The 12,649-nt window shown below is 37.9% G+C and overlaps 1 protein-coding gene across 1 annotated transcript in view; it reads right to left on the minus strand.

The window, feature by feature from the left end:
• DOK6 (docking protein 6) overlaps positions 1 to 12,649 on the minus strand; it is a 377,419-nt gene that overhangs the window by 74,870 nt on the left and 289,900 nt on the right. The window contains exon 7 of the mRNA XM_047766980.1: positions 1,845 to 1,962. Within this exon, the coding sequence (XP_047622936.1) occupies positions 1,845 to 1,962 (118 nt within the window). The remainder of the gene's footprint in view (positions 1 to 1,844; positions 1,963 to 12,649) is intronic.

The following is a 12,649-nucleotide window of genomic DNA, read 5'->3' on the forward strand; positions in this document are numbered from 1 at the left end:
CATTTTTTTGTTGGGTAAATACAATACTGTTTTTGAAGTTTTCAGTCTAAAACGTAACCCTCCCTTCAAGAAAAGTTTCCTGTATGCTACCATGAAAACCACAGTCTTACTTTATTATTTATTTATTTATTTACTTATTTATTTTTATTTTCCCACTGTACAGCAAGGGGGTCAGGTTATCCTTACATGTATACATTACAATTACATTTTTCCCCCAGCCTTTCTTCTGTTGCAACATCATAGTCTTACTTTAATAGTGGAATTATAGACGAAAACCTTATTAGAACCCAAAGTTATCAGTACACTGGTTCCAGTCCATTTCCAACTTATTTGTAATATCTTGCTTTCCTTTTGCTTACAAATTTAATTCTTTTTATATTCTTATTCAGATATTCCATAGATTTATTTTGTTCTATCAAATATTATAATTTACAAATATATGGTTATGTTTAAATAAAAATAACCCTATGTTAAGGGCCTATTTTCTAATTATTTCTAGCCACAGGAACAGACGAGATTAATCTTATAAGATCAGGACGTGGGCAGTTTTAGTTTGTGGTTGTTGATGTTTGTGGAGGGAAACAAAAGGATAAGAAGCCTGTCTCTCCTCTTTCTGATTCATGAAATTGTCAAAGCAATTCCCCTCCTTTCTCAATCCTCTAATCCTTATCCTGTTAAAGATCTTCTCATACAAATAGAATACAAAAAGATAATAACTGCCTGTTAAATACAAGTAGTCAAGTTGGCCATATAAGGGTTCTTTAAAATACAGAATGTAATTATTTCTCATAAGTGACTAAAATGGTTCTATTCTTAGAATGGATCTTTAATCAAATTCCATTAGTATAGATTTGAAGCTCGGCAAGCAAATACCACTTTAAAAGTATACTATTTCAGTTTGCTTGTAACAGAAATTTTTTTTGTCAGAACATTTAGTGTTGTTAATATGAACAAAAGAATGTATGAAAAGAAAAATATTCAAATGCCTAATTATGTTGAAGGTTATGATGGTCATTCCGTCACCAGATATTTATTAGGTGCCTATTACATTTGAGCCTACTGTGCTCAAAAAAGGATTGTTTGGTGAGTATTTTCAGCGGTGTTTTGTCAGTCTTATTTTTCTTAGTTCCTGCTTCCTCCTGTCTTGGTCAGCTGTTAGTCAATTCCTTGCAGCCAAATACTTTATCTGAAGGATAAGTTTATTCACTTAGGGAAGAACTAGGAAGAGAACCACAGAAGCTGAGAGTTCTGCTGGTATTGATCAAATATCTGCTGTTTAATCATTTGAATAATCTGATTAAGCCATTTCCATGCAGTCACTCAACATTTATCATTAAGAAAAATACAGAAGTAGCATATTTACACTTGTCTTCTGCACTGCACCTTCCCAAATGGTTTCTACATTAATGCTTTGGTTAAATCTTAAAACTGTAAGTAGGTTCATGTAGCATTTCATTACAGAGCCCAAGGCAGCCTCCGGAACTGATATTCAATCCTGTTTTGGCAGAAAGATGCTTAAGAAATCTTCTGTAAAACACAGCATAAAACAGACCTTGTATTAGCTTCTTTTAGCTTCTGATAATATTTTTAGGCAGTGTTTTAGTCAACTTCCTGTGCCAAATCAGATCCTTAGCACTTGGTGACCTTTGGGATAATTTTTACCATGAGTCAGTGAAATGATAGCTTTAGAAAAGCCACTGTAAATAGAGCTCCCACTGTGGCAAATGACAACTGATAAATGAAAATAGAAGAAAAGCAAGCAATGCAAATGCAAAGCAATTTGCATGACTCCTGGTCAACCTGTAGAAAGCTAATGGAGATGCCACTTTATTATAGTTACTTGCCTTGCAAACTGTAGATTTCTCCAACGCTGTTCTGCCGAGTGATGTGATGCCAGTATGCACTTCGAGGAAGAGATATTGATTTGGATAACGTCATTGGTTCAGTCAAGCTTGTCTGAAGCTAAAAGGAAAAGAAAATGTGTCTTAGGCTTTATTTAAACTATTAAGCTGAAATCTGCTCTCTTAAAAGTTCAGGGTTCAATGTGGGTGACAGAGTATAGACTCTGTAATAGATAACTACATAATCTACTGTTTCAAGGTATTTTTTAAAAAGTAAACTTATGACTTAAAAATATGAAATGAACACGTAAATAATTAATATCACTCATTAATTAAGATGGCACAACTGATTCCAGGAGAATTCAAAGGGCAGAGAGCCAATCAGGGGCACTGGTAAACAGCCAGAGCAATATTCTTTTTTTTTTTTTTTTTTTGCTATTTCTTTGGGCCGCTTCCTGCGGCATATGGAGGTTCCCAGGCTAGGGGTCTAATCGGAGCTGTAGCCACCAGCCTACGCCAGAGCCACAGCAACGCGGGATCCGAGCCGCGTCTGCAACCTACACCACAGCTCACGGCAACGCCGGATCGTTAACCCACTGAGCAAGGTCAGGGACCGAACCTGCAACCTCATGGTTCCTAGTCGGATTCCTTAACCACTGTGCCACAACGGGAACTCCAGCCAGAGCAATATTAATTGTCTTTCATTAGACAAGTCTATTTGCATTTCTACAAGCAAGAATTATCAATGCTGCATTACTATCACTTTTCTACAATTTACTGAATTGAAAAAATAACTCAAAAATGGAGGTTCAAGCCCTTTCAGAAACAGATACCCCAAAATGATGCCAAACACAAGATACCATTTCTTTTTTACCCAATTCAGTGTCCTACAGTTTTTCCTGACACCCGCTCCTACTCTTACCCAATAGCTGTTTTCAAAATAGATCTTTTTCCTTGCTCCTGTGATAGAATCTTGTACATATTTTAAAAAGTGTTTCCTTGAGAAGTTCTGTGATAAAAGTATGCCATGTTTTCAAATATGAAAGGTACCTTTTAAGGTTAGCTACAGAGCTACACAACCTCATGTCAGGGGATGCTCAGGCATATGGTTAGTTCAAAGAGAAGAACACTTTACTTGCATTTTCAAGAGAGAAGTTCATTTTTTAGTGATTCACACCGGGTTTTTATTTTTTTATTTACAAAAAATTTTTAATGTGCAAAAGCACATTTATTTTTGTCTTTTTAGAGCTGCACACGCAGCATATGGAGGTTCCCAGGCTAGGGGTCCAATTGAAGCTGTAGCCACCAGCCTATGCCACAGCCACAGCCACATCAACGTGGGATCTGAGTCGCATCTGTGACCTACACCACTGGTCATGGCAAGGCCAGATCCTTAACCCACTGAGTGAGGCCAAGGATTGAACCCGCACCCTCACGGTTGCTAGTTGGGTTTGTTAACTGCTGAGCCATGATGGGAACTCCCTCACCATGTTTTTAAAAGACATCCAGAAATGACTTTATTTGGCCTTAATGCACATTTCTCTGATGCAATCTGAGCAAATGAGCCCTTTCTGACAGTGAGAGATTCTCTAATTAATAAATCTCATGTTCCCCCTCTATTTAATATCTGGCTCTTGGCAAAACTAGTAGCTGTAATGATCACCTTGGTCTCAAATTAGAGTTTCACTTGCTTCCTGGTGTGTATGGTTCCCTACTGCATCTCCCTGCCCCCAAGAGCTCTCATATGTCCACATCCAGTGTCACTGACTTTCATAGACAGTGGTGTCCTGAGTGCCTCATTTGATGTAACAAGCCCTTTAAAGCCACATAACACTAGGAAGCTTTTCCTAAATGTCCACCAAGAGAGGGGTGAACAAAGAAAATGTAGCACATGTATGTAATGGAATATCACTCAACCATTAAAAAATAAAAAGACTTTGAAAAGTTCAACAAAATTGATAAACCTTTAGCCAGACTCATCAAGAATAAAAGGGAGAGGGCTCAAGTAAATAAAACTAGATGTAAGAAATAAACTCAAAATGTCTTAAAGACCTAAACGTAAGGCCAGATACTAATACTGTAAAACTCCTAGAGGAAAACATAGGCAGAACACCCTTTGACATGAATCACCACAATATCTTTTGGATTCAACTCCTAGAGTAATGAAAATAAAAATAAACAAATGGGACCTAATTAAACTTAAAAGCGTTGCACAGCAAAGGAAAACATAAAAACCAACCTAACAATCCACATGATGAGAGAAAATCTTTACAAATGAAATAACCAACAAGGTTATTCATCTCCAAAATATACCAATGTGTCACACAGCTTTATATATCAAAAAATGCAATCAAAAAATGGTCAGAAGACCTAAATAGACATTTCTCCAAAGAAGACATCAATGTTGATCATTAGAGAGTTGCAAATGAAAACTATAATGAGATATCACCTCACACCAGTCAGAATGGCCATCATCAAAAATCTATAAACAATAAATGCTGAAGAAGGTGTAGAAAAAAGGGAATCCTACTACACTTTTGGTGGGAATGTAAATTGGAACAACCACTATAGAGGATCCTTAAAAACTAAATATAGCACTACCATATGATCCAGCAATCCCACTCCTGGGCATATATCTGGAGAAAACCATAATTCAAAAGCATTCATGTACTCCAGTGTTCATTGCAGCACTATTTACAATAGACAAGACATGGAAACAACCCAGATGTCCATCGATAGAGGAATGGATAAAGAATGTGTAGTTCATTTAAACAATGGAATGTTACTTGGCCATTAAAAAGAATGAAATAATGCCATTTGTGGCAACACGATGGACCTAGATATTGTCACGCTAAGTGAAGTCAGAGAAAGACAAATACCATATAATATTGCTTATATGTGCAGTCTAATGAAAATGATAGCAAAGAATTTACTTATAAAACAGCAACGAACTCAAACACTTCAAAATCAAACTTAGAGTTACCAAAGGGGAGACTGGGGCGGGGAGGTGGGGGCTACAAATTGGGAGGGTGGGATTAATACATGCACAATACCATGTATAAAATAGATAACACAGGCCTACTGTATAGCACAGGAAGGTCTACTCAAAGTTCTGTAATTACCTAAATGGGATAAGAGAACAGATATATGTATATGTATAATGGATTCACTTTGCTGTATACCTGAAGCTAATACAACACTGTAAACCAACTATAACTCCCCCCCAAAAAATAAAGCTCATTGGAGTCCCCATCATGACTCAGCAGTTAATGAACCCGACTATCCATGAGGAAGAGGGTTTGATCCCTGGCCTCAATAAGTGGGTTAAGAATCTGGCGTTGCTGTGAGCTGTGGTGTAGGTCACAGATGCAGCTTGGATCCTGCATTGCTGTGGCTCTGGTACAGGCCAGTGGCTAAAGCTCCAGTTGGACCCCTAGCCTGGGAACATCCATATGCCGCAGGTGCAGCCCTAGGAAGACAAAAAAAGCCCCCGCACCAAAAAAATTAAAAAAAAAAATAAAGCTCATGGTTTCTTTAGAAAGAAAAAAGAGAACAAAATGCCATTTTGTAGCAATATGGATGGACCTAGAGATTATCATACTAAGCGAAATAAGTCTGACAGAGGAAGACAAATATCATTCAATATCACTTATATGTGGAATCTAATAGATACAAATGTACTTATAAAACAGAAACAGACTCACTTCAAAAACATATTTATGGTTACCAAAGGGAAATGTTGCGGGAGGGTGATAAATTTGGAGTATGGGATTAATTTATACACACTACTATATATAAAAATAGATAACAAGAACCTACTCAATATTCCATAATATATGTGGGAAAAGAATCTGAAAAGAATGGATATATGTATAATTAAATCACTTTGCTGTACACCTAAAACTATCAACTATCCTCCAATATAAAATAAAAATTAAACTAAAATTAAACTAAATTAAATAAACTAAAATAAAAAATAAACTAAAAGGCTTTACCTTTAACAGAAGGTGAAGTCAATAGGCTTGAACATATTTATTTGATTTTAGTTTTTCAGTAAGGCATTGCCAGAACTGCCATGTCTTGCCACAAAAATGTTCTACTCGATGTATTTAAAATTCAGGTTCTGTTGAAGTTATCTTTTTTTTTTCAGCTCAAAACAGAGCAATATAGCAGCCAATTTTTATATTTTTCAAAATTAGCTATATTTCAAATGTTTCCTTTTTATTTGGAAATAGGTATGTTAATACACTCACATCCCATGGTTGGTAGATACATGATGTGGGAGAGAAACCAAATATCTGGGTTACAATGAGGTAGCACTTTTCAGAATCTTTGGGATTCCTATTACCCATGCACATTTCCAGTTTTACCCCAGACCCACACAACTGGAGAACCTCTGTGGGTGGGCAGTGAATGCCAAGAAGACACAAAATATCCTCATACACACAAGACTCAACAGCCACCACTGTAAGGGGCAGAGGCCAGGTTCATTCTGTGACAGTGTCACTAGGACAAAAGGCTTTCACCTTTAAAGCCAATTTCTCATGTAGGGCATAAACTTAATTAAGCATGTAAAATCTTTAGTTAGTGTCAGCAATGGCCACTAATAATATCAATATATAAAATAAATCTCATTAATCACACTTCTGTCTAAACTTTATTCTTTTTTTAATATATTAAATGTGTTTATTACTTAGCAATAAGTCATCAGTGGTACATTTGTCTTCTGAAAATTTGATGAAAGTATTTTTCTATCTAATTTTCTTTTTTTAATTCTGGGAAACATGTTTCTTTCTAAATGTTCAGTCTTAGGTATCATGGAAACACAGTAAACGTTTTGTCTGCTGGAAACAAATAGCTGGAAACTACTTGAGAAGAGCTTCTTCCATAAAGTTTTTATCTGAATCATCCCATATTGTTTTTTCACCTCATTTCTCGATTTCTCCTCATTGTTTTCAAATTCTAGACTTTTAACCTTCTATTTCCTCATTCATTCCTTTGGTTTCCCTTTATTCTACTCCAGTATTTACTGCAGACAAGTGGAACATTTTTATTTGAAAGTTTGAATGTGGATATTTGGCAGATCATTGCCACAGGTATAAACCTTGTCGGCTTTATCTCTGGTGTTTAAATTTCCTAGACATTAGACAATCCATTCATCATTTATGATTCAACACCATATCTTGAGTATGGTTATGGACCGAATTTTGTCTACTCCCAATTCATATGATGAAATCCTAACCCTCATGTGATGTATTTGGAGTTAAGGCCTTTAAAGAGGTTAATTACAGCTAACTGAGGTCATAAGAGTGGGGCCCTGGTCCGATAGGACTGGTGTCCTTCTAAAGAAAAGAAGAGACACCACGGGTGCGTGTGAACAGAGAAAAGCCCATGTGAAAGAGACAGCAAGAAGGTGGCCATCTGCAAGCTAAGCAGAGAGGCTTCAGGGAAACCAACCCTGCTGGAGCCTTGATCTTGAACTTAGCCCTTGGACCTGTTAGAAAGTATCTGTTGTTTAAGCCCTTATTGGTGGTATTTTGTTCTGGCAACCCTGGCAAACTAACAGGGTATTTGTTTAGTAGAACCATCTGATTTATCCAGCAACTTTTAATTTTGTTAATAAGTTTAAGCAATATATTATACATTGGCCTTTTTGATAGGCACAATGCCAAAGTCAATGGCAATTTGTCAAGCTTTTTTATTTTTTAATTTTTTTTGCTTTTTAGGAATGCACCTGTGGCATATGAAAGTTCCCAGGCTAGGAGTTGAATTGGAACTATAGCTGCCGGGCAATACCACAGCCCCAGCAATTCAGGAGGGAGCTGCATCTGCGACCTTCACCACAGATCATGGCAATGCTAGATGCTTAACCCACTGAATGAGGCCAGGTATCGAATCTGCATCCTCATGAATCCTAGTCGGGTTTGTTAACTGCTGAGCCACGAAGGGAACTCCCTGTCAAGCTTTTTTATTAGAGAATTTTGTTAGTTTTAATTTTAAACTCTTTGGTAAGAAGTTCAACAAAATGATGTATAAACTGTCCTGATGATTCTTTCTGTTGCCACAATCAGTGAGAAAATCCTCAGGAAATGGTAAAAAATTCTTCAACCCATACTGCCAAATCTCCCTCAATATTTCAATCATGGACTCTTCTGCAGGCAGCAGTCATATCTTTCTCACAGGATCAGTATTTGTGGAAAGGATGCTTTGTTGTAGAAATCAACTTGATCTGGAAGCAGCTAATTCAGTTCTTGAGACACCTTCATAATTTCTTGACATTTTTTGGCTTGAACGCTCTTGCTTTTTCATTCTTTTTGAAAGAGCAGTTAGTTCACTGGGATACTGAGCAAAAAATCAGAAGTTGCTTATTCGCATCTGGAAATAGTGGAAGTCACAGCTCGCCAAGTCTGAATAGTAGCTAAAACATTTGTATTCTATTCGAGAGCTATAGCTACACATCTCACAAAGCCCACAGCCCCAGAGAATGATTTTAGCTCAAAGTGTGCCCTGTGGAGATTCAGTTTACACCTTTATCTGAGCATCATGTAGATAAGAGTTACGCTGCCTTCCAGTGGATAAGAGGGATGTCCCGAAGCAAAGAACCTCATATTTAGAAGACTTGTAAATATATAAACAAATACTCATGCCCATTTAGGCAGTTTGTAAATAAACAAGTGTATTTTTGATTCATCAACATCCGAGGTCAGTGTGCAATCTCAAAGAGGACCCAATTCCATTTCCTGCTGCAACTCACTTCTCTGCCATTCCCTAAACTTCAGAAAACTTCCTCCTTTGAAAATGTTTGGTTTGCAAGAGTAGTTGTTAGGAAACAATTATTCCTGGGCCACTGGTGGTTCTGCATTTCTCATCACAGCTTTTCCTTACTATCCATTCAAGAATGTTTGTGCAGTGTCTTGCTCCGGGTTGGAGGGCAGATGTGTTTCCTGACCAGGATAACACAGATAATGTCTTCTTCCAGGGCAAAGGCTGGGCAGGGTTGCTGGCAGCCACATTTTAAGATTAGGAGTTCCAGTGAAACTGAGCAGGACCCTGTTTGGTCCTCCCCGGGACAAAAGCCTTTCCGTGTCTCCTTTGCAGGAAAAAAAGGTTTCAGCCTCCTAGACTTTGCCTGAGTTCCAAAGAGCAGATTCAATTACTAATAAGGCTAGTGAGGGAACACAGAAACCAAGGGAAAGGCAGTCAAGAGACAAAAGTACAGCAATGGGGCAGGGGCCTGGTTCCTCCTCAAGGGATACATAAAACAGCCTGATACCCATCTCTGAGTTCTTCTACAGAAAGGAAAGCTCCCCATCCAGGTGGAAAATGGTGACTTCAGGCTGAGCTTAAGCATGGGGACCCCAGACTGATTGGAACCAGAGGCTCATTCCTGGAACATCACCCTGTTACCACCAAAGCAAGTCACACACCCAGCAGCACCTCCGCCCCACCAATTTTGCCTATAAAATCTCTTACCATTAACTGCCCTGTGTTTCTTGCACGGCCCTTGCAAATAAACCTTTCTCTGCTCCAAACTCCTACATTTTGGTTTTTTTTTGGTCTCACTATGTATTAGGCACACAAATTTGGGCTCAGTAACAACTACACTCAGGCTGCTCAGCTGTGACAACATGCAGAAGACACCTGGGCCACTCCACATTGCCCTACTGGACTTGGGGAACAGGGGAAAGATGGCAACATGGAACATATGCTGCCTGCTGTGCCAAGAGTAATAAAGTTCTTTGTCTTGGAACCAGAAGTCTTATATTTGTTGCCAGCATCCATGAACCTGTAGCAGGCAAGGAGGTGTGCATCTTTCCTGTGTTTGCTAATCTCTGGATTGTCCCTGATCTTCCTATACCTTGATTCTAAACTTTATTAAAATTACCTCTACTGAGCTACCTAGCATGGCCCCTATTTACTCAGGTGCACCTTGACTAATACAAAGGACTATTTCATTATGCTCCAATTTATTCATTTATCTATATTGAAAGGTTTTCAAGTTGTTTCTGCTCTTTTGATACTAAAACCAATATATCCCAATACTAAAGAATTTTAAGAAATTTTTTTTTAAAAAACACATTTGTCAGGGAGTTCCCGTCGTGGCGCAGTGGTTAACGAATCCGACTAGGAACCATGAGGTTGCGGGTTCGGTCCCTGCCCTTGCTCAGTGGGTTAATGATCCGGCGTTGCTGTGAGCTGTGGTGTAGGTTGCAGACACGGCTCGGATCCCGCGTTGCTGTGGCTCTGGCGTAGGCCGGTGGCTACAGTTCCGATTCGACCCCTAGCCTGGGAACCTCCATATGCCGCGGGAGCAGCCCAAGAAATAGCAACAACAACAACAACAAAAAAGACAAAAAAAACACATTTGTCAGAATTTTATTAGAATTAGTTTATATATGTACAAGTAGAATATGATCAGTTTCCCAGAGTTTCAATTCTTCAAATATTATTTAACATTTACATTTTTATAAAAAAAATCAACTTCTCTCAGAGCTTAGAAAGAATTTTGCCTGTTTTTGTAAGTCCTTTCATATCTCCAATTTATATATTTGGGTTTTAAAGTTTAAAGAATTTATATTTTTCAGTTTTTCTTTTCTTGTAATTTCAAGTTACTAATTAACAAGTTTCTGCCCATTCCTCTTTTATATTTAAATACTATTAAAAATAGTACTTAGTGAAATAATACTACATTAAAATGGTATTTTATTTGACACACTAAGCTTCCTAAGCATGTTATGTTTCTCTAACTTATTTTCCCATTCCTTAGTCATGTTTTAAAACTCTACACGTAAAATTACTTCCTGTCCCAGAGTTCAGCCTAATGTCATCTTTTGGCTCTACTTTTCCACACGAACGGGTTAATAATCTTCTCTTTTTTCCTAGCACAACTAGGCTTCTTTTTCAAGAAAAGGTGTTGTGCATCAGCCACTAATCTCTCCTTTGTTTCATCTCCACTTGGTCTAGTAGAAATTCCTAGGCATTTACAACATATAGATAATAATACCTTTTCCCTATTTGAGCCAAATTTAAGTATTCTATATTTTTATATTCTTTTAGTTCTTTTACTGGGCATATGGCCTAGAAATTAATTATTTTATCTATTTAAATCCTCATAAAATTTTCGGGGGCTAGAAAAGAAACATTCCTCTTTAAAGAGAGGAGGCTGAGGGTTTAAAGTCTGTTGACTTTTCTAAGGAAGTGGAAACCTGAGAATAGAATCATGCTTCTGCTCTGCCCTTCTGCACTTTTTCTGACCATCAAGATATTCTATTTAATGTCTTTCATATGAAGTTTTATAATAAGCAGTATTAAATATTGCATTATTTTTGTGGAGGACCGAAGGTGGCTGCAAATTCTTGGGAAACCTTCATTCAGAAAAAGGGCATCTAGGGTCCCTCTTTAAATCCGGGCTGGCTGGTGACTGCTCTGATTAATAACATCTCATGGGTGGGACATTTTGTCTGTTTTGGGCATGCCCCTTATGACCTTTAAGGCAGTTTCTTCTCTCCCTTGTTCTGAGTGACCATGTGAGTCTGACTGCTCTGAGGCTACCATGATGTGAGGAAGTCCAAGCTAACTTTGTGGCTGGACCATGTAATTTGAGGTTTGACTCCTTAGAGGATCCAGCTGTTTTATTCTTTCAGGTGGAAAATCAAAATTCAGAAAAATTCAGGGATTTGCTCAAGGTAAAATCCTAATTCCAGAACCTCTAATGGAAAACAGTTATCTCGATCTCTGAGTCCACTTCTCTTAAGACTTGGATGCTGATCTTTCCTGGGAAACATGAGCTTCCTTCCTAACAATATGTAACAACACTGCCTTGTATCTGAGAGGACCTCTGCTGCCAAGAAGCAGCAGGAAGACCCTGACAACCGATGTGATTTTTGTGAATGCACAGGCTACCAGAACCAATTCCAGCTTTTACCAAAAACATTATCCAGGTTACCCTATTGCCTTTTGCAATTTCCCTTTGCTGTTTTGGCATTCTGCCCACCCTTGTGAGAAAACATAATGCTAATTTGTGGTCACTTACATGAAATTCATGTACGCTAAAAAAAAAAAAAAAGGTTAACAAATTAATTTTCCTTTTGCTCTGTCTGTCCCTAATTATTGCCTAGACTTCATCATATTAGGACTCAAGACACAAAGCTATAGAATTGGGAGAGGAAAAATTTAGCATTTATAGGTTTGCATTTACGAATCATTCTCTATGTGCCTGGCACTGTGCAAACCCATTTAATATCCACATAAATTGTCAATAGACATGCCACCTGAGCTTTACAGCCAAGGAAAATGAGGCTCAGAGGAGTAATATAATTTGTTTGTGGTGTCACTCACTGCCAGTGAGTGACGTGTCTGAAGCTTGGGGCCCGTCATGTCCTTCCCTCTTTACCACAACTCATTATAAAACACATCACTGGAACCCTCTTATTCAGGAAGCAGATAAGAATTACAACAGTTGGGTCAATGCCACTGAATTGAAGCAAGAATGTGTGTCCCTCTTTCCTACATTCAAAATAGAACAGCATGATTTGTGTGGCAGAATCACGGAGTTAAGTACATGGGCTTTGCTGTCAGTGACCTGTTATCAAATATCAACTCCACAGCTGCCCAGTCACTTGACCGGAGGCAAAGTACTCAAACTTTTTTTTAAGATTCAATTTTCCCTTATCTCTAAATTAAGGTTAATATAATGTACCCTAAGTCTTATAAATATTTTATAAGATGATACTTTTAGAGTGAAAAGAACAAAGCTAGTCATGCCTGAAGTGCTCAGTAAAGACAATTGCACTATTACTGCTGCTCCT

Source organism: Phacochoerus africanus, chromosome 2 (genome assembly GCF_016906955.1).
Source record: "Phacochoerus africanus isolate WHEZ1 chromosome 2, ROS_Pafr_v1, whole genome shotgun sequence".
NCBI lineage: Eukaryota > Metazoa > Chordata > Mammalia > Artiodactyla > Suidae > Phacochoerus > Phacochoerus africanus.